A 21,230-nucleotide genomic window follows, 5' to 3' on the forward strand; every position below is an offset into this window, starting at 1 on the left:
CCTGGGGGCAGTGTTCAGCATCCCTGGAACTGTGGTCCAGGCAGTGGCAGAAGCCCCATGCTTGGCCGTCTCAGCAGCTGTGCATGGCTAATGAGTCACTATCTGGCCGCATGTGAGCTGGACACCCACGCAGAGATGGTTCCCTGTGGCCTGACCCATGGACCAGGGTGCTGCCCATCCCTCACCAGACCCCCAGGCAAGAAGCCGCGTCTTGCAAAAAACTGCTGTCAGGGCAAGTCACTCCTGCCACCATCTCTTTCCAAGCACCCCAGCCAGTGGCCAGGGGTCTGCCAGCACACACTCAGGCTTGCCGCATGGCTCTGCAGGGATCTGAGCACTACTTGACACATCCAGAGGAGGTCCCCAGGGCAGGCAGGGTGACCCCAAGGCACCCTGCCCACACACCTCTCCCAGCTCTGTCTGTGGCAGTGTACCTGTGGGGCCTGGGTTTGCACCATCGAGGGGCCTGAAAGCTCTGGAGGACCTGGGTTCTCCATCAAGAAAAGCCTTCAGGAGAAACATGAATGTATTGAGGTCTTGCCTTGGGGCAGAGAGATGCTCTGCAGAAGCATTCCAGCCCTGTGCTCCTCCAGATTCAAGAAGGTGCCAGGGCTCTGCAGGGTCTATGGGGCAGGCAGGAGAGGAGATGCACCCTTGCCACCCAAAAATCCATGAGACAGGCCCTTTGTGGGCAGGAAGGCTGGTTCCACGTGGCCAGGTGCCGTGGCAGGGCACAGGGCTGAGGCGTGGGCAGCAGTATCACTCGCTCATGGGCGCAGTGGTTGCAGTGTTTACAACACAGAGCTGGTTTCTGGAAGGAGAAGGGTGGTTGCAGCCCTGCTGGCACATCCTGTGCCCTGGGGTGTTAGGGAGTGGCTTAAAGGACATGAATCCATGGAGCAGTTGCATGACCAGAGTTTGTTCTAAGAAGAGTTTTGTCCTAATGTTTGTTCTAATAAGAGTTCTGTTCTGATAAGTTAGCGGTTTGTCATGATTTAGGAGCTTAGCATAACTAGGCCTCAATGCCTCAATAGGCCTCAGTGGAAACTGCTGGTCATTGGGAGAAACGGCAAGGACACTGTGACCTTGACAAGTATTGTAACCAATTTCGGGGAGGCGGGAGCTGAGGAGGCATGAAACTCGCATAGTTAGCTAACCGCAGGTAGGAGGGTCATTGCAAATGTAACTTTCAGATCTAAGCCAATCAGCAGGTGACAAGTACGCATAATTACTGTAACCTTTATAAATATGTGTCGTTGACGGCAATAAAGTTGAACAATGCGTTATCACTCCAACGGGGTCCGTGTAGCTTGTTCCTCCACCACTAGCACAGGGGCAGCTGCCAAAATGCACCTGCCCTCTGCAGACAGCACCCACAGCAGGAGGCTTGTGCCCCAGGGGGGACCTCTCAAGCCACGAAGCACTGTCCCTCACTGGAAGGAAACCCCGATCATGTCAACAGCATAGGATCATAGACACAGCCACTCCACCTATTACCCCAGTTTTCTTGGAAGGGTCAGAAGCTGAGGCTGAAATCTCTCCAGAAAGATTGTGCCAGGGCTGAGGCTCCACAGTCATCCCATTCCCTGGTCCTCCCTTGAAGGTGCTGGACAAGCTGGGGCTGTTTGTACCCCCCAAGATCTCCACTGCTGGACAAGCGACTTGGGCCAGCAAGAGCAAATCTGGGGCAGCCGAGCATCTCCCCAAATTCGGTTTGCTCTCTGCTGGCACCAAAGCAGGGTGGAAATTCCCGTTTCCCATATGTTGAATGCTGTCAGAAACTATGAACTCACAGCTCTATACATAGACACTGGAAAAACAAGTCTGCCTCCTTTTGCTGCTTTGACCACGCCAAAACCAAAGGGATTTAGGCATATCATGGCCCTGGCTCCTGCTGTGAAATGGCAGCTGTGGCACCCTGGGGCCGGGCATGAAACTGCTGCGTCCCCCCAGTCTTGGATCCCCCCGACCCAGAGCAAAGCGCTCCCCTCCTCCGGCTGCCGACAGCCAGCCCGGCTTCTTGCACAGCCCCCTGGTTACCCTCTCACCCCATCCCCCCAGTTAGTGCCAGGGGGTGCTTCTGAAGCCCATGGACACCTCAGCCCCACCCGGGGTGCAGGATGGGCCTTTCCTGGCTCTGCCCTGGTGCCCACTGGTTTGCTACCCGTGATCCCTCTGGGGGGGCCCTGAATACCACTGGATCCACCTGGGCACCCCCAAAGACCCTTTTTAGCATTTATTTTTCTCCTGAAAAAGCAAACACAGCGGGGCTTTCTGCCATCCTGCCCATAACCATTTATTGCAGCTGCTGCCCGGGGCGGTGGGACCGGGGCCGGGACCCCCGTCCTGCCCGGCTGTCAGGGGGTTGGTTCACTGGGGGGGGGATGGATGTGCGGCAGCAGCTTCGGTGCCAGGGTGAGGCGTCCGGGAGACGAGGCAGGTTGGTGTTCAGCTCAGCTGATCTCAGTGAGGAGGGGGTGCCTGGGGGCGAGGGGCAGGGTCAGCCACAGACACCCACCAACAGGGTCGTGTCCCCACCCTGAAGCACACAGGCTGTTGTCCCACACTGCCCAGCACCACCTCACATGTCCCCCCACCTCCTGCCAGCTCCACCATGAGGACCGGCTGCCCCCACAGCCCAACCCAAACTCCAGACCCCCATCCCACCCCACCCAGCTGCGGGCACAGACCCGTCCCCCCAGACAGCGGGGTGTCCTCTGCCCCCGGTGCCCAGACAGGGCCATACTTGGCTGGCTGCCCGAGGTCGAGGTGTCTGGGGTGGCCCTTGGCATTGCGGATAGCTGAGAAGCCCCCATCATGGAGAGCTGCTCGTCCTGCCGGTTCCCATCAGTGCCGTCCTGGCCCGACAGCTGCATCGCGTCCTTCTGGGAAGGGGAGAGCGTGTGACCCAAACACGGGGCCCTGTTCTGCATCCCCCAGCAACCCTCCCCCAGCCAGCTCTCCCCGGGGAAACTGAGGCATGGATCCCCCCACAGGCTCAGCATCCCCCTCCCCACCTCTTTCATCGCTACCTTGTTGGGGCTGCGGGCACTGGGTTGGGATGGCCGTGGGGTGCTGGGCGGTTGGGGCTGGAAGCGCGGGGGCCTGACAGTGCGTGGGCCCCCACAGCTCCGCGGAACAGTGGGGTATCTGCACTCGCCCGTCCGCTCCCTGTGGGACAGGACATGGGGGTGCTCAGTGCCCGGCAGGTGGCACCCCATGTGTCACTCGACGCCAGGGAGGGGTCGGGGGGTGCTCCCTGTTCGGGGGGCAGTTACTCACGGTCCAGACGCCAGCATGTTGAGGGGCCGGTCACAGGACAGGCAATGGAAACCAGGCAGCAGCTGCCTGGAGGGGGGAGAAAAGGGCTGGGGAGCTGCTGGGGGGCACAGCCCCACCTGCACACCAGCCACAAAAAGCCTCTGCACCCACCCCCCAAGACTGGTTCAGGAGGGCTCCTCCCACACGTGCCCCCTCATTGTGCCGCCTCTATCGCTGCGAAGCTGCAGCTGGCAGGAGCACAAGGCACAGCCACTTGCTCAGCATCCCCAGGGGCGCTGCCCACATGGCGTCCACGCCAGGTACCACACCGGCACGAGCCGGGACAGCCAGCAGGAACAGGGCCAGCACTGCCAAAGCCACCACTGTCCCCATCGCACTCACTTCCTAATCCCAGCGGCATCGTCACGCTCTGGCTGCAGCGCCTTCTCCTGGAGCTGCCCGCTGAGGCTCTTCCACCGCTCCTCCTGCTGCTGCTGGAATGCCCCCAGCTCCCGGCGGTCCAGCTGTGGACGGGTGACACCCTCAGCCATCTACCCCAGGATGGGACATGGCGGTCCCCGGGGGCACAGCCGGGAGGGGGGACCCTCGCAAGGATGCTGCCGTACTCTACCAAGCCCCCAGGATGCCAGTGCTGCATGGAGGGGACGAGCCCTCACCTTGCAGTCCATCTGCCTCTGGAGCTCTTGCTGGAACCGGTGCAAGAACTTCTCCTGGCCCGTCACCTCCTCCATCACCTTGTTCAGCTGCTCCACGCACGCCTCAAACTGGCTGCGACTGACTTTGTCTTTGTCTGCTTTCTAGCAATGGGGAAAGACAGGAGAGTGGTTGCAGACAGGATGGAGTGACAACAGGAGTGGGAGACTTGGCCCTGTTCACCCCATCACCCCTGTGGGGTTGGTCCCGCCAGCCGAAGGGACTTGCAGTGACAGAGGGACCTGGCTTGGGACCTGCAGCCGGGCTGGAAATCCTCCCCCCACCTGGCTGGTTCTGCCAGCCAGCACCCAAGGGACAAGGGGTGTTTGTCACTCTGCCCAAAACACCCTTGGCTGGCACCAGGGCCCCTCGAGCCCGTACCTCATCGATTCCCAGCACCAGCAGCTCCTCCTTGTCTGCTTTCTGCTTCTTGATTCTCTCCAGGGCCTGGGACAGAGCCTTCCAAGGCAGACAGCAGCCCGTGAGCTGCCCCCCGGCCAGCCGAGCACCCCCTGCCTCCCCACCCCATCAGAAGCCTCCAGGAAAGGCACTGGGAAGCTGTGCAGGGCTGCGAGCAGGGTGGCAGGGGGACAGACCCCTTGGGGTCCCAGCCTGGGCTCTGCTTGGGGCTTTCAGCCACCCACCTTGATGTCATTCTGCTCCTGCTGGCGATCATGCTGGAGGTTTGCAAGGGCCGAGCTGAACTTCTCATAGTCCTTTTGGAGCTGCATGATGCTGGCCTGGAGGCACTTGATCTGCTCGTCCTGCTGCAGGGACTAAGAGGACAAGGCGGTGCTGAGCAAGGGGGTGGCTGCCCCGCGGGGACACACCCAGGGTATTTTGGCTGATGGCCATGGGCTGTCAGTGCAAGCAGGACATTTTCTCCAAGGCTTTAATTCCCTTCCGTGCTGCTGACTCCGACAAGCCAATTAGGGGGGCAGCGAGGGGCTCCCCTACGTTACAGCCAAGCAGAAATGCCTGGGGGGTCCTGGCAGCTCAAGCCCCCTACACAGCATCTCCTTACCTGTCTCCTCCACTTTGGATAATTGTCCACCTTGCCGCCCGCCTTCTGGGCCAGGGACTCCACCTGCTCCTCGAGCTTCTTGCAGCGCTGGAGGAGCTTCCCCAGCAGCACCCTGGTGTCCGGGCTGCAGAAGTGGCACCCTGCATGCTCGTGTCCCCCGCTCTGCACCGTCGCCCTCGGCTCGTCCGGCTGCTGGAGGGGAGGAGGAATCAGCTCTGAGCCGGGCTGGATGCCGCCCACAAGCCCAGGTGCCGTGGAGGCTCCATGGCCCCATCCAGCCAAGGGACGTGGCCGGGACCCCGCCAGGACCCTCCCTAGCCAGCGGGGGCTGGGAGCGCTGCCCCCGGGCCTCACCTCTGCCTGCAGCTGCTGTGCTGTCTCCCTCACCAAGTTATTCACATACTCAGCTGCAAACTGCTCCAGCTCGGCCTGGGTCGGCTCCTGCTGCTTCCCCAGCTCCTTGCGCTCTGCCTTGACCTTCTGTCCCTTGGGCCTGGCCAGCGAGACGGGGGCAGGGGCAGGCTTAGCCTTCGTGGGGGTGTCCCTCGGCCCCCAAACTGGGATGCTCCCAGACCCCAGGATCCATCGCAGCCCTGCAGGCTAGGAAACCCGCTCCCATCCTTTTACCGTGGCTGTCGGATCATCTGGCCGCTGCCGTCTGCTTTCCTACCGGCTCCAGACCCCCTCATCTTTCTGGGAGCACCCTCCACCTTGCTGATCTGGGAACGGCAGTGGGGGCGGTGAGGGCACAGCCCCCTGTGTCATTCCGGCACGGGGACCCTTCGGCTCCCCATCCCTGCCCAAACTGGCATCCCCGCAGCCCCTCGGGGACTGCTGCCGGCTCACCTTCTCCTCCTCCCCGCGGAGTGTCCTGGCCATGTCCTGCAGGAAGGACACCTGGCACCTGAGGTCGGCCAGGATGCTGGTGATGCTCTGCCGACCTAGAGGGACATGGTGCAAGCGGATGTGCTGTCGGTGAGGGGGTCTCACCCTTGGGGCCAGGCTCTGAGCATGACGAGCCACTGACCCAGGGTGTCCCCACACGAAACAACCCCCGCCAGTCCTCCCGTGCTCTCACCTCCCTTCGGGAAGGGCCGGCGCACGTCCTCAAGATCCGCACGTTCTACTTTTGCAGATTTAAGCTGCTCCACCTGCTCTTTCAGACCAGTGCAGAGGTGGCCGAGCTGCCCAACCTGGGAGAGAACCTCCCGCATCTCCAGCTCATAGCAGGAGGTGATGGTGGAGCCCGAGGAGTGCCAGGGCTTGGAAATCATACTGCCTCTCACAACGGGGCAGGAATGATACCAGGTGTGTAGAGACACCGAAGTTGGTCCTCATACTTCCCCCAGTGTTCCTCGAGTGGATCTTTGGTGGTACTGTGGGAAGATGGCACTTCATTCCGTTTTACCCCCCTGCGTTGCGAAGGTACCTGTGACATTGTCCAACTGGCAATTCCTTTTAGCCTGGCATTTGAACACCGTGATCCATCAGAGCAACAGAAAAAGGAATTTAGGGTTTTCCTTGGATCACAGAGTTTATCTCGATTCGACTGGGGTGCCCAGAGGGGTCCCCAATGAACACAAAGCAAGAAATCAAGTAACAGTGGGCTTGGAATCTTTTTTACCCTGATAGGTAACTATAAACAAGAAGGTATGCTGGATAAATCACATTTATAGCCAACAATTTATAAATTATACTAGACAACTAGTTAACAGAATCGCCAAACAATTACATGCTACTAGTAGAATGGCATGGGAAAACAGCATGGTCCTAGGTAGCAGAGAAAGGTGGTGTATGTCTAAGCAGAGCTTTGCAAGGACTCGTGACTTTAGCAGAACTCCTGAAAAAAAATGTGAAATCACGTTGTCTAGGCTTGAAGCCACCTATAGAACTAGATCAGAAGAAAATGCAAACACAACGGAACTGAAAAATAGAGGAGGAAGTTGCAAGAAACGTTTAACGAAGGAATGTTGTTTTTACAGAGCTTACTACGGAGCTGGTGCCTAACCCCAGCAGGGGTGGTGGGGGTAAGGACTGAGAGACATCAGATTATGAACCCGTAACGTAAAACAAAGTCTGAAAATGCGAAAAAACAGATTTAGAAGGCAACTCCAGCTCCTGTAGCATCCTTTCCTTACTCCCTGCAGTGATTACCGCCCCTTAAGGGGTGGGGAGGAGGAGCAGATCCCTTCGGGACCTGCAGTCTGCTGGTTCACTGCTGGGGGCAGTGGCAGGGGCGGGAAATACGAAAATAAACCGGAGCAGCTGCGCTGCTGGGGCGGGGGGTGTTCCCTGCAGAGCAGCCCCCCGGGAGCCAGGCCTCGGCTCGGCCCGACCCAAACCCGCCCCATGCCCACCCGGAGGAACGTCAGGAACCAGGGGACAAGTGACCCCAAGATGGGGTGGCAGGCAGAGAACGGGTTCCCCTGGCTTGGACAGCCAGCTCAGCTTCTTGCACAGCCCCCTGGTTCCCCCCTCACCCCGTCCCCCCAGTTAGTGCCAGGGGGTGCTTCTGAAGCCCATGGACACCTCAGCCCCACCCGGAGTGCGGGATGGGCCTCTGCTGGCTCTGCCCTGGAGCCCACTGGTTTGCTACCCGTGATCCCTCTGGGGGGACCCTGGATAGCACTGGATCCACCTCTGGGCACCCCCGAAGAGCCTTTTTAGCATTTATTTTTCTCCTGAAAAAGCAAACACAGGGGGCTTTCTGCCATTCTGCCCCAGGGACCCCCACTCAGACCACACCGGCGCTTGGTTGCCCATCGCCATTTATTGCAGCTGCTGCCTGCTCAGCGCCCGGGGCGGTGGGACCGGGGCCGGGACCCCCGTCCTGCCCGGCTGTCAGGGGGTTGGTTCACTGCGGGGGGACTGGATGGGCGGCAGCCGCAGCTTCGGTGGCAGGATCAGGTGTCCGGGAGACGAGGCAGGTCGGTTCTTCAGCAAGGCTGATAGCAGTGGGGAGGCGGTGCCTGGGGGCGAGGGGCAGGGTCAGCCACAGACACCCACCAACAGGGACCTGTGCCCACCCTGAAGCACACAGGCTGTTGTCCCACACTGCCCAGCACCACCCCCCATGTTCCCCAGCTCCCTCCAGCTCCACCACAGCGACCGGCTGCCCCAGCAGCCAGTGCTGCCCCCACAGCCCAGCCCAGACCCCAGACCCCCGTCCAACCCTGCCCAGATGTGGGCACAGACCTGTCCCCCCAGACAGCAGGGTGTCCTCTGCCCCCCGGTGCCCTGACAGGGCCATACTTGGCCGGTTGCCTGAGGTCGAGGTGACTGGGGTGGCCCTTGGCATTGCGGATAGCTGAGAAGCCCCCATCATGGAGAGCTGCTTGTCCTGCCGGTTCCCATCAGTGCTGTACTGGCCCGACAGCTGCATCACGTACTTCTGGGAAAGGGAGAGCGTGTGAACCACAGCAACCCTCCCCCAGCCAGCTCTCCCCAGGGAAACTGAGGCATGGATCCCCCCGCAGGCTCAGCATCCCCCTCCCCACCTCTGTCATCCCTACCTTGTGCCGGGCACTGGGTTGGGATGGCGGTGGGGTGCTGGGCGGTTTGGGCTGGAAGCGCGGGGGCGTGACGGTGTGTGGGCCCCCGCAGCTCCGCGGAACAGTGGGGTATCTGCACTCGCCCGTCCACTCCCTGTGGGACAGAACATGGGGGTGCTCAGGGCCCGGCAGGTGGCACCCCATGTGTCACTCGACGCCAGGGAGGGGTCGGGGGGTGCTCCCTGTTCAGGGGGGAGCATGGTCCAGTCGCCAGCTGACATGGCTCCCACGCCAGGTACCAGACCGGCACAAGCCGGGACAGCCAGCAGGAACAGGGCCAGCACTGCCAAAGCCACCACTGTCCCCATCGCACTCACTTCCTAATCCCAGCGGCATTGTCACGCTCTGGCTTCAGCGCCTTCTCCTGGAGCTGCCCGCTGAGGCTCTTCCACCGCTCCTCCTGCTGCTGCTGGAATGCCCCCGGCTCCCGGCGGTCCAGCTGTGGACGGGTGACACCCTCAGCCATCTACCCCAGGATGGGACATGGTGGTCCCCGGGGGCACAGCCGGGAGGGGGTACCCTCGCAAGGATCCTGCCTTAGGCTGCCAGGCCCCCAGGGTGCCAGTGCTGCGTGGAGGGGACGAGCCCTCACCTTGCAGTCCATCTGTCTCTGCAGCTCTTTCTGGAACTGGTCACAGCCCTTCTCCTTGCCCGTCACCCGGCTCGTCACCTCCTCCATCACCTTGTTCAGCTGCTCCACGCACGCCTCAAACTGGCTGCGACTGACTTTGTCAGCCAGGGCGGCTTTGTCTGCTTTCTAGCAACGGGGAAAGGCAGGAGAGCGGTGGGGACAGGATGGAAGGACAACAGGAGAGGGGAAGTGGCTACGTGGCCCTGTTCACCCCATCACCCCCGTGGGGTTGGTCCCACCAGCCGAAGGGACTCGGGGTGACAGAGGAAGCTGGCAAGGGACCCACAGCTGGGCTGGAAATCCTCCCTCCCCCCTGGCTGCTTCTGCCAGCCGGCACCCAAGGGACAAGGGGTGTTTGTCACCTTGCCCGGGACACCCTTGGCTGGCACCAGGGCCCCTCGAGCCTGTACCTCATCGATTCCCAGCAGCTGCAGCTCCTCCTTGTCTGCTTTCTGCTTATTGAGCCTCCCCAGGGACTGGGACAGAGCCTTCCAAGGCAGACAGCAGCCCGTGATGCCACGGCAGGGTTGGAGCTGCCCCCCGGCCAGCCGAGCACCCCCTGCCTCCCCACCCCATCAGAAGCCTCCAGGAAAGGCACTGGGAAGCTGTGCAGGGCTGTGAGCAGCGTGGCAGGGGGACAGACCCCTTGGGGTCCCAGCCTGGGCTCTGCTTGGGGCTTTCAGCCACCCACCTTGATGTCATTCTGCTCCTGCTGACGATCATGATGGAGGTTTGCAAGGGCCGAGCTCAACTTCTCATAGTCCTTTTGGAGCTGCACGATGCTGGTCTGGAGGCACTTGAGCTGCTCGTCCTGCTGCAGGGACTAAGAGGACAAGGCGGTGCTGAGCAAGGGGGTGGCTGCCCCGCGGGGACAGACCCAGGGTATTTTAGCTGGTGGCCACGGGCTCTCAGTGCAAGCAGGACATTTGCTCCAAGGCTTTAATTCCCTTCTGTTCTTCTGACTCCGACAAGCCAATTAGGGGGACAGCGAGGGGCTCCCCTACGTTACAGCAAAGCAGAAATGTCTGAGGGGTCCTGGCAGCTCAAGCCCCCTACACCGCATCTCCTTACCTGTCTCCTCCACATAGGATCACTCTCCACCTTGCCGCCCACCTTCTGGGCCAGAGACTCCACCTGCTCCTCGAGCTTCTCGCAGCGCTGGAGGATTTTCCCCAGCAGCACCCTGGTGTCCGGGCTGCAGAAGTGGCACCCTGCGTGCTCGTGTCCCCCGCTCTGTGCCGTCGCCCATGGCTCGTCCTTCTGTCCCTTGGGCCTGGCCAGCGAGACGGGAGCAGGGGCTGGCTTAGCCTTTGTGGGGGTGTCCCTCTCACCCCAAACTGGGATGCTCCCAGACCCCAGGTTCCTTCGCAGCCCTGTGGGGTAGGAAACCCTCTCCCATCCTTTCACCGTGGCTGTTGGGTCATCTGGCCGCTGCCGTCTGCTTTTCTGCCGGCTCCAGCCCCCCTCATCTTTCTGGGAGCATCCTCCACCTTGCTGATCTGGGAACGGCAGTGGGGGCGGTGAGTGCACAGCCCCCTGTGTCATTCCGGCACGGGGACCCTTCGGCTGCCCCCTCCCTGCCCAAACTGGCATCCCCGCAGCCCCTCGGGGACTGCTGCCGGCTCACCTTCTCCTCCTCCCCGTGGAGGACCCTGGCCATGTCTTGTAGGAAGGACATCTGGCACTTGAGGAAGGACAGTATGCTGGTGATGCTCTGCCAACCTAGAGGGACATGGTGCAAGGGGATGTGCTGTTGGTGAGGGGGTCTCTGAGCATGACGAGCCCCTGACCCAAGGTGTCCCCACACCAAACAACCCCCGCCAGTCCTCCCGTGCTCTCACCTCCCTTTGGGAAGGGTCGGCGCACGTTCTCAAGATCCGCACGTTCTGCTTTGATGGATTTAAGCTGCTCCACCTGGTCCTTCAGATCAGTGCAGAGGTGGCCGAGCTGCCCAACCTGTGAGAGGACCTCCTGCATCTCCAGCTCATAGCAGGAGGTGATGGTGGAGCCCGAGCAGTGCCAGGGCTTGGCCGGCTCTTGGGCATCGCCTGGGATGGTTGCTTGGGATCTGGAGGATGTAGGCTGCACCCCAGGGGTGGTGGTGTGGGTCCCGGGTGATCCTGCCTGCATCCCTGAGGTGCTGGCCTGGGTGTCAGGGGCCCCTGGCTGTGTCCCCAGGTGGGTGGTGGCCTGGGTGCCCCGTGATCCTGGCTGCATCCCCGGGGTGGTGGCGCCGGCATCAAGAGACATTGTGTGAAGGGAGGGAGCGCCTGACAACTTCACAGGGGTCGCTGGTTCCCCCTGTGTCCCTGCTTGCATCTCCAGGGAGCCAAACCCTGCAGTCCCCCTGCCGGTCTCCATCCCAGGCTGTGTTCCATGTCCCTTCGGCCCCAGTGCTGAGCTCTTCCTGGCCTGGCTGTCCATGGCCACCTGGGTGGGCTCGGAGGGGGCAGACTGGCCCCCACCGCCCTCCTGGGAAGAAGATGCAAAGGGCAGCAGGTTTACTGGCAGCTGGGCAGCCGTGAGGACAGACCCCAGAACCCCCTGCCATGTCCCCAGTCCCTGTCCCCAAACCAAAACCTCACAGGGACAAACTCAAGTTCAACGTGAGAGCCCAAATGCAAAGGGATCATGGAGTGAGCCCGGCCATGGAGCTGGGGGGATGGGACCCCCAGGGATGGGACCCCCAGCATCACTGCCCAGCACCCCACCCCACAGGCTGTGCCCCGAGGCAGGAGGGCTGGTGTCCCCGAGGGAGCGGGGGACGCAGCCGCCTCCTGTCCCTGCGCAGCCCGGCAGCGTCCTGGGGCTTCCCCTGGAGCTGGGTGAGGAGAGGGACACCCGTTCAGATGTGGGAGCGGGATTTAAAGAGTATCCCCAAATGAACTGGGGCAGAAGACATAGGGACGCTGGGCAGGGCTGTGCCTGGGGGCCGTGGCTGAATTGCACGGGCAGAGCTTTATCTCCCCTCCTTCCCCTCCCATGGATCTGTTTTGAGAGCTCTCTAGTTCAAAAGTGCCTTAGCAACTCTTGGGACACCCTTCCCACTCTTCCCTCCTGCTGCCCTTCACACTGGTGACACCACTAAATCCACAACCTCATCTTGGGGTGTCCCGATGGCAGCGTCCACCATCTCCAACAGACCGCGTGTGGCCATCGCTGCTGTTCTGCGTGAAAACACTGAACCCGAAGTAGGGAGACAGGAGCTTTTCTGTCCGGAGGTGATCTTGGAGGGATGGACAGCCAGCAGCCTTTCTCCTGCTCCTTCTTGCCACAGAAAGCGATCAGTCACCAAAACAGATCCAAGTGCCGAAAGCAATCCGAGTGATGAAAGCGATCCAGTCACCAAAGCGATCCAAGTGCCTAAAGTGATCAAACCACGAAAAGTGGTTCAACCACCAAAAGCGATTCCACCACCAGAAGTGATGCAACCACCAAATGTGATCCCACCACCAAAAGCGATCCAACTGCCAAAATGAGTCCACCACCACAGTGATCCCACCACGGCCAGTGACCAAATGGGCGAGGGGCACAGGAGACAGGGGACAATATAGTGTCTCTGTTGCCCGGCAACAGCCGCCCCAGGAGCCAGCGGGCGCCGCCCTGGTCCTTTGTGATGAAGTTATCCACGGGATGGGAGATGCTGAGGCTCCCTCCTGCCTTTCCCACTTTAACACCTACATTGTAGCTGGTGACACCTCGTATTTCGTTGCAGGTCACTGCAGCCCGTGCCCAGATTCAAAATACAACCAGCCAAGTCATGGGGAATGAAATCTCACTTTACTGAATTAAATACCCTCAGTTTTAATGGCAGAGAGAATGGCTTTATCCGTGTTGTGTACTAAATCAAACTCTTCTGATGTTTAACCCTTTCCTTTCCCCACGGCACAGTTGGCCTCGGAGGCGATTCCCCTTGGTGGCAGATGTGCAGTGACTGGCTCCCGTGTGCACCAGCACTGGGAACCTGGGCTGAAAACAAGGTCAAGGTGCCTGGTTTAGGATGCCTTTCCCTGCGGTTCATCAAGCAGAAGGATGTCTTTTGAGAGCTACATTGTAGCTGGTGACACCTCATTTTTCGTCACAGGTCACTGCAGGCCATGCCAAGATTCAAAATACAATCAGACAAGTCATGGGGTTGATTCACTGCAGGGGGCCTGGATGGGCAGCAGCAGCTTCGGTGCCAGGGTGAGGCGTCTGGGAGACTCCAGAGCTGCCCCCGGCCAGCCGAGCACCCCCTGCCTCCCCACCCCATCAGAAACCTCCAGGAAAGGCATTGGGAAGCTGTGCAGGGCTGTGAGCAGGGTGGAAGGTGGACATGGCCTGGTGGCCACGGCCACCGCGTCCTGGTCCTCGGGCTCACAGCAGCCCTTGCCCCACCCGCAGCAGCCCCACCCGACCTTTTCTTTCCCTTTCCTTTTCCCTTTCCCTTTCCCTTTTGTTTCCCAGCAGGGAAAAGCAGTGTCCTTTCCTTCTGGGTGTCTCCGTACCACCTGTCAGGCACCTGGCAGGATGCAGAGCCACCTTCAAGATGCTCCAGCATCCCCCCCCAGCACGGTGGCACCAGCTCAACGCGCAGCCCACCCCCTGCGTTACTGCCACCACCTCCTCACTGCCCTTACTCTTTTTTTGGGCCTTTGCCACGTCTCAGCACATCCAACAGGTCGTCGTCTTCAGCATCTTCGAACATCGACGTCTTCCTCCTCTGGACCGGGGCCACGGTGCGCAGGGGCGTCTGGCGTGGGGGCAGCTCTGGGGATGGGATGGCACATGGGAGGAGGTTTGAGCAGGGTGGAGTTTGGTTTTTAAACAACAAGAGATCAAAGCAGCCCTGCCTGCTCTTCTCTCCCTGGACCATTTACAAAGTCCTTTTTCAATGTCTTTTCCCTGACTGAACCTCACAGCAAGTGACAAAGCGGCAACGCGCCACTGCCTGCCCTGTGCCCCTGCATCCACTGCTGGGACATGGCTGGGGGTCACTGACACTGGGGTTTCCAGCTCTGGCAACACCAGGAGCTTCTTGAGCTTTGCAAGTTTCCAATCGGATCGTTCCTGCCCCTCTTCACCCAAAGCCCCTGCTCTACCAACACACCCTGGCCCTTGCCACAACCCACCGGCTGCTACTGGTGTCCAGAGTGGATTTATGGGGGGAAAGGGCCATTTGAGGGGACTATCAGACCCATGAGCATCCCCACTGCAGGAACAAGAGGGGCGAGTGCCTGTAACACAGCCCAGTGCAGCCAGGACCCACCCAGACGTGCCCCCGCTGGGCTTTGCCGTGGACTGGGGATGCTACAGCCACCCAAATCCTGACCCCGAAAACTCGTTCTCCTTTGGCACCGTGCACAACAGGCCGGGTGAGGCCCAAGGGAAGATCTGAGCCTTCCTTCCCGGAAAGGAAAGGCCAGTTCTGTAACCTGGGGCACTCCCTGAGCTGTGGCACAACCAACCCCATTATCAAGCTGCTCTAGGAATGACCGCACTGCTTAATCAGAGATGGGACTGGGTGGCTTTCCATTTCATCAGCTGGGACCTCACACACACTCAGCCAGGCTGCCGATTCCTTTCCTACAAGGAGGAGGCATCCAGCAACCTGCTTACCTTTCCTGCTGCTCTGTTCTGCTGTTGTCTCAGAGCTGCGCTCAGTGCCACGTTTCACGGGCATCTTCCCTGGGCCAGAACTGGGTTTCGATGTCCCCAGGAAATCCCAGTCCCGGTCGTCCTTGTCCTGGAAAGCAAGAGGATGAGGACGGGCACAGGGCGAGCGCTGCGGATGCCTCAGCACTGCTTCTCCCTTGGGAGGCTGGTGCTGGGGCCGCGGCTGCAGTGCACGGGGGCTGAGACGGGGGGGATTTTGGTACTTGAAACGCTCTGAGCCCTGAGTCCTGTGCTGAGATCCTGCTGCTGCCTCTGGGAGAAGCGTCAGGAACACCCATGGCCATTGCTTTGGCTGAGGGCTCTTCCTACGACGCTGGAGCCGAAGCGCACCCAGGAAGGCCGGGCTGCAGCAGCGGGTGCTGCCGGGCTCTGCTCCATCCTCGGTACCTGGAAGCCCGTCTCCCACCAGCCACCCACTCCCCTCTCCTGGCTTTTTGCCCCTGCCAGTGATGCCAGACACCTCAGCCCCAGCCCTCAGGACATCCAGGTTCTCTCCCCACATCAGGGCTCACCCCTGCAGCTGCCTTGTCCTCTCCAGGGACATTGCAAACCTCCGCAGGCAACCTGTCGGGGCAGAGAGCGGGTGCAGAAGCTGAGGACGGGGCAGGTCAGGAGGACGTGGGGAGCACGCAGAGATCTGAAAGGCACTCACTCCTTCGTGACCCGCACGCTGGTCTTCAAGGCTCTCCCACCGGCTGTACAACCTCCCACAAAGGCTTTTAATCATGGACAAACTTCCCTTCACCTCCCCAGACCAACGGCCAACCTACTGAGTGGCCTCTGGCTCTGGGAACCCGGCTCTCCCCTCTGCTCCCCGCTGCCTCCCCCTCACAACTGGAGCCCCTCGCGCATCAAGGGCTGTTGCACCAGCAGCTCCTGATCCCAGGAAGGGAGGACCAGGACCACGATGCTGCCCTTGCAGCTGCAGAGAAGCTTCATTTTACCATCATATCTCAAAAGGTCCTCAAGGGTGTCATCCATAGAGCCTGAAACAAGACAAAGTCAAGGTGCTGAGGCAGGTGAGCTCATCGAGCTGGTGCAGAGAAGCTCCCAGTGTCAAGGGCAGCAAGAGGCCTCTAAACCAGCAGTTAGGGAGCAGGGGAGGGGAAGAACTGAAATAAACATATATATTCTCCCCCAGATTTGGGAAAACCCACAACCACAGAATACAGGAACCCAGGAACTAAATCCCTTTGATTGGAGAGGCAGGTGAATATCTTTGGGTCAGGAATGGCACGATGCCCTGAGCTGCACCTTCCACACACAGATGGTGACCATTGTGGTAGCCAGGGCTGCCACCTCATCCCAGTGTTCCCCTCCTCTACCCCAGGCGTTCCCAGCAGACCAAAGCACCTACGCACAGTGAAAGGAGACCAGGCCAGTGTACTTACCACTTAAACCTCTCTTGGCTTGCGTAGCCTGTGGAGAAAGACAAATTCCCTCATTAGAAAACCAAGGGAGTCTGAGCTGGACTTTGTTAGCACACTCAAGCCAGAGGCAGGTTTCTCCCGAGAACCCAGCAGCACCAGCAACGCCCTCGTCCCGCCCGCGCTGCTTGGGAAATGGCAGCTGAAAGCCCGGGGGAGCAGCGAGATGTGACCCCTTCAGTGACACCAGGGGGCTCAGCCCCTCCTGCCTGCCAGCTGGGCAGAAGCCCCCAGCCCTCGGGACGGCTCGTGCCTCCCAACCAGTGCCAGGGCAGCACTGGGCATTTCCCGGGCCTGCCTGAGCACCCGTCACACTCACCATCGCAAGAGCCGGGCTTTCCCTTGCTCAAGACGGTCTCTCCGCAGATTCCTCCGATGTCAACCCCCAGGGGGGGACCGAAGATCCTTGGTCGCGTCCACACGCCGACCTGCAGGGACAGGAGGATTTCCCCACTTGCTGTTCAACCTACGTCCCTCTGCCGCCCCCCCGGCTGGCTCCCTGCTGCTCGGACCTCTCCAAGCCCCCCAAAAACCAGGCTCCAGCTCAGCCTTAAACACACCCGGAATCACAGAAGTATTCTGGTTGGAAAAGAGTCCAACCATAAACCTCACACTACCAAGTCCACCACTACCCCGTGCCCAACCCCTCCAGGGATGGAGACTCCAGCACTGCCCTGGGCAGCCTGTTCCAATGCCCCACAGCCCTTTGGGGGAGAAATTGTTCCCCAGATCCAACCTCAGCCTCCCTTGGCGCAACTTGAGGCCGTTTCCTCTCATCCCATCGCTTGTTCCTGGGGAGCAGAGCCCGACCCCCCTGGCTCCAAGCTCCTTTCAGGCAGTTCAGAGATCAGAAGGTCTCCCCCCAGGTCCCTCACCCGCTCCCATCGCACTTGTGCTCCAGCCCCTCACCAGCTCTCTTGCTCTTCTCTGCACACTCTCCAGCAGCTCAAGGCGTCAACCGAAGTCTCCAAACGCACAAGTCGCCGGGATGAACAGCACCTCCCGCGATGCTGCAGGACGGAGCAGCCGCCGCGGCACCAACCGCAGCGACCGCACCAACCGCACAAACGGCACCGACCGCACCGGCCGCACCAACCGCCGCCGCTCCGCGTCCCGTGGCCGCGACACGGGGCGCCCTCGCGCCCAAGGCCCCCAGCGCGCGCGGGGCTGGTGGCCATGGCCGCCTCGTCCGGGGCCCCGGGCTCACGGCAGCCCCGGCCCCGCCCGCAGCGGCCCCGCCCGGCCCTTCCCGGCCCGGCCCGGCCCGGCCCTTCTCTCGCCGGTGCTGGGAAATGGAGTCCCCAGCGGGCCCGGGGCTCGGCTGCCCCCGGGGGAGTTTCAAACCTCTTTGGAAAGCCCACACGCCTCTTGGCTTAAAACACTGAAACCTTCTGCATGGGCTTTGTCAAGGCTGCTGTCTAAGTGTGTGTCTACTTCAGTGCAGAGCAGCTGCTAAGCCTGGAGAGAACTATGGAATTTCACTTCGGCTGGAGAAGTCCCACACTGTCAAAATAAACTCACATAGCTGGAAAGGTCCCCGAGCTCGTCCATCTTCTCCCATGTTTGCTCTGCCTGATTTCAGAGTGGGAAAACAGTGTCCTTTCCTTCTGGGTGTCTCCGTACCGCCTGTCAGGCACCTGGCAGGATGCAGAGCCACCTTCAAGACGCTGATTTAGGCAAGATGGCCCAGAACACCCAGCAGCAGCTCTTCCTTCAGTTTTCTCCTCGGTGCTTTTCTGCCATGCCCAGGAGGGGGTGCTCTCAGACAACTTAAAACGGGCTTTGGACACCCTAATAAAAACAACCACCACGAACTCCAGGGTGCACTGAAAAAAACCCCGAGACGGCCTCTGCGGAGCTGCCACGGTCTGGAGCTGCTGGTGCCCCCCAGCTGGGATGTTGCCTCTTCCCCATGAGGGTGGATGGGAACTGCTCATCCTCCAGATGATCAGGAATTTCAGTCCGGTCATTGGACATGGCGAATGCTTATCAAACACCAAAGAACTGGGTACGGCCCAAACCCCTCTCCAATCTCTGTTTTCCCACCAGACGCTGTGGGGTTTGCAAAGGGACCTGCCCAGTACCTGGCATCACAGCCCCGACACACTCCTGTCTGCCTGCTGCTGGCAACAAACCCTCCCCGGAGTGACCCCAACCTGGCCTGAGCCCGGGAAGCCTCATCCTGACACCGAATGTTGGGGATTTGTCCCATCCAGCCCCTGCAGAACCACACAGCCCCATGGACAACAGGACCAGGGCAGTGACCGACCCATGGACTGGGTACTGGGGAAGCCAAACCTCAAATACTTGGGGCAGTTTTGGGCCCCTCATGCCAAGAAATTCCTTGAGGTGCTGGAGCGAGTGGAGAGAAGAGAAAGGAGCTGGTGAGGGGCTGGAGCACAAGTGTGATGGGAGCGGCTGAGGGACCTGGGGGTTCAGCTGGAGAACAGGAGCTGAGGGGAGACCTTCTGATCTCTGAACTGCCTGAAAGGAGCTTGGAGCCAGGGGGGTCGGGCTCTGCTCCCCAGGAACAAGCGCCAGGAGCAGAGGAAACGGCCTCAAGTTGCACCAGAGGAGGTTGAGGTTGGATCTGGGGAACTGCTTAACAGCAAAGGTTGTCAGGCATTGGGACACCAACCCCTCTGGCTGCCATTTTCCCCAGCAGCTCCCTTGAGCCTTATTCTGGGGAACACAGCACAGAAACCCAACAGTGTCAGCAGGAAAGGTTGCTGGGGTTAGGGATTTGGGGCCCTTGAGGAAAACTGGATTTTCCCGTGGTTTTTGCTGCCAGGTTGTGCTGCAGTTTGGGTGCTTTCCTCCAAGACCCGGTTCCTGGAGGGCTGGGATGGCAAAGGAGTTGCTGCCTTTAACAGGAACAAATGCAGGTCAGCTTCTAGCTCTGCAAAAACACATCCTGGGGCAGTATAGAAGGGAAAGGCTCAATGAAAGGAGCACTGAATACTTGATCTGGGTTCATTTAATGATTTTTCCAAGGAAGGATAAGCCCAGCCCTTCCAGCCAGCGCAGAGCTGAGCACCTCGAGGGGAGGCCCAGCCCTAGTAAATGCCGTAGGTGGGCTCCTTGCTGTCTCGGTACCTGTCCAGGTACCTCAGGGGCTGGTGGCGTGGGAACTTCACCTGGGGAGGATGGTAAACAGGCGGCCGCACAAATTCAAACACGGGCTCTCTCATATCTGTAAAGGGGTGACAGAGAGCGATAGTGAGACGGTGCAGATCCAAACCCCAGGGCCCCCCCACACCCACCAGGGCTGGTGGAGCACGCCCTGGTGAAGGCTCTCGGTGTTATTTGAAAATGCTCCTTCAAAATGGGCGTTTAAGAGGTTGTTTCCTCAGACTGCTGTTAGTTTGGGGCAGGACGGCTCCATAAGCGCCCAGGCTGTGCTGTAACAGCTCCCAGACCAGTGCGGGGACCAGCAGGAGCCCACGGGCACAGCTCGTTCACCGGCCCTGTGCCTCCCCCCAGGGCTGCGTCACGGCTCCCCCAGCCCCCCGCACGGGCCATTTCTCACTGAGGAGCTGATGGAAGACCCAGGAAACGCAGCTGTCCCACTGGCACTGGAAAAACGCCAGCCCTGCCGGGGTCATGGCATCCTCGTGCTTTCTGTAGAAGTCAAACGTGCTAAAGGTTCTCATCTTGAGGCTGTGGCTGGAAACAAGACACAAGCACAAGAGCTGAGGTGATTCTCTTTTCTTGCAGCACTTTAGCAGGCAACTACTTCCCCACAGCATCCCAGAGGCTATAAAACAGAGGTGGAAAAGGAAGGCACGTCAAAACTTCTCCCAGTTTCTCCAGCTCTCTGCACGTTTCTGCTCCAGGCAGGAAAAAAAACACTTTCTTAACAGGCTGGTTTAAAGCAACAGGACAGCACAGTGCTTGCAGGGCTGGGATTGTGGCTTCAGGCAACACACAAACTCAGAGCAGCCCTGAACAACCATGCACACTAAAAGGAACTTGCTCTCCTCCAGCAGTAATGACCATGTCATCAGAACATGCAAGAACAGCCTGGCCAAGAGAGCATGAACAGCCCAGCAAAAGCCTCAATTACCAGGGCGTGGGCCGAACATCCTCACTGAAATCAACGCGGCGGTCTTGCTTGAAGAGCAGGAAGATGAAGCGATGGTAGCCAGTGCCCATGGCGGGGAAGGGGGGCAGGTAATGGCAGATCTCCTTACCCGACTGGATGTCGTTGCCTGGGATGTTCGTCCTGAACACACACAAGTTTACTTCACTATATATCCATTCATTCCCCCCGGTTAGGGCCAGCACATTCCCCCAGGATTGCACATCACTCTGGGCTACATTGTGACATAACCTACACCCTGTCTGACAAGCAAACAGACAGTAGAGGCTGTTTTTACCGGAAGAAAAATCACACTCAGCCATTTTGAAAGCCAAACAGCAGCAACACCTGAACTCCCACATCTTTAGCAGGACCCAGAACATGGGGGTGAAGAAGCTACTGGCCGGAGCACCAGAGAACCCACAGAACAGTCTCAGCAAATCCTTATTCCGAGTTCTGTTGAAGGAGTTTCTGCCCGCTCCGCCGGGGCTTTCCCCAAGCTCAGCAGCGCGGCTCTGCCGTGCGGTACTCACACCAGCCAGTGCAGGTACTCGGAGTGCGTGTCTCTTAAATGTCCATCTGCAACAGAGAAAGGCGACTTCATGATAGGATCATAGAATCGTTTGGGTCAGAAGAGATCCTCAAGATCAACGAGTCCAACCATAACCCAACTCTGGCACTAACCCATGTCCACAAGAACCTCCTCTACACTCCTCCTGGGATGGTGACTCCACCACTGCCCTGGGCAACCTGTTCCAGTATTGTACAACCCTCTCCATGAAGAAATGTTTCCTAATATCCAATTTGAACCTCCCCTGGCACAACTTGAGGCTGGTGTTTGCATCCCCCCCCAAAGTGAGAACCCCCAGACCCACTTCAACGGCGC

General features: G+C 59.8%; 2 protein-coding genes and 1 pseudogene across 2 annotated transcripts; all 3 read right to left on the bottom strand.

The window, feature by feature from the left end:
• Window positions 1–2,283: 2,283 nt before the first annotated feature.
• Window positions 2,284–6,273, bottom strand: LOC135575801 (glutamine-rich protein 2-like). The gene is made up of 11 exons (XM_065035176.1): window positions 6,078–6,273; window positions 5,846–5,940; window positions 5,000–5,479; window positions 4,620–4,751; window positions 4,357–4,434; window positions 3,939–4,079; window positions 3,664–3,785; window positions 3,283–3,348; window positions 3,033–3,171; window positions 2,747–2,885; window positions 2,284–2,481 (listed from the first exon to the last, which is right to left on the bottom strand). Exons 1-11 carry the CDS (start codon window positions 6,271–6,273, stop codon window positions 2,297–2,299), a joined length of 1,773 nt encoding a protein of 590 aa, XP_064891248.1. The 3' UTR covers window positions 2,284–2,296.
• A 321-nt stretch (window positions 6,274–6,594) lies between these two features.
• LOC135575735 (uncharacterized) lies at window positions 6,595–19,076 on the bottom strand. Its single transcript, XM_065034528.1, has 17 exons — window positions 17,173–19,076; window positions 16,583–16,691; window positions 16,228–16,255; window positions 14,780–15,822; window positions 13,801–13,930; window positions 12,279–12,544; window positions 11,023–11,653; window positions 10,809–10,903; window positions 10,589–10,680; window positions 10,253–10,454; window positions 9,873–10,004; window positions 9,592–9,669; window positions 9,143–9,307; window positions 8,868–8,989; window positions 8,512–8,644; window positions 8,195–8,390; window positions 6,595–7,968 (listed from the first exon to the last, which is right to left on the bottom strand). The coding sequence occupies exons 6-17, from the start codon at window positions 12,336–12,338 to the stop codon at window positions 7,841–7,843; spliced, it is 2,034 nt and encodes a 677-aa protein (XP_064890600.1). The 5' UTR covers window positions 12,339–12,544; window positions 13,801–13,930; window positions 14,780–15,822; window positions 16,228–16,255; window positions 16,583–16,691; window positions 17,173–19,076; the 3' UTR covers window positions 6,595–7,840.
• Window positions 19,077–19,222: 146 nt separating this feature from the next.
• LOC135575738 (large ribosomal subunit protein mL38-like) overlaps window positions 19,223–21,230 on the bottom strand; it is a 28,692-nt pseudogene continuing 26,684 nt past the window's right edge.

Source organism: Columba livia, chromosome 18 (assembly GCF_036013475.1).
Source record: "Columba livia isolate bColLiv1 breed racing homer chromosome 18, bColLiv1.pat.W.v2, whole genome shotgun sequence".
Classification (NCBI taxonomy): Eukaryota; Metazoa; Chordata; class Aves; order Columbiformes; family Columbidae; genus Columba; species Columba livia.

Excerpts from the sequence above, each read along its gene's own strand:
- LOC135575801 (XM_065035176.1), bottom strand. The coding sequence starts at position 6,273 with ATGATTTCCAAGCCCTGGCACTCCTCGGGCTCCACCATCACCTCCTGC. Across the intron at positions 5,941-6,077 it reads CCGGCCCTTCCCGAAGGGAG|GTCGGCAGAGCATCACCAGC; the intron begins GTGAGAGCACGG and ends ATGTCCCTCTAG. Across the intron at positions 5,480-5,845 it reads TCCGCGGGGAGGAGGAGAAG|AAGGTCAAGGCAGAGCGCAA; the intron begins GTGAGCCGGCAG and ends CCCAAGGGACAG.
- LOC135575735 (XM_065034528.1), bottom strand. The coding sequence starts at position 12,338 with ATGGCCACACGCGGTCTGTTGGAGATGGTGGACGCTGCCATCGGGACA. Across the intron at positions 8,645-8,867 it reads AATGCCGCTGGGATTAGGAA|GGAGTGGACGGGCGAGTGCA; the intron begins GTGAGTGCGATG and ends TCTGTCCCACAG. Across the intron at positions 7,969-8,194 it reads CCTGCTGTCTGGGGGGACAG|GCACCGCCTCCCCACTGCTA; the intron begins GTCTGTGCCCAC and ends CCTCGCCCCCAG.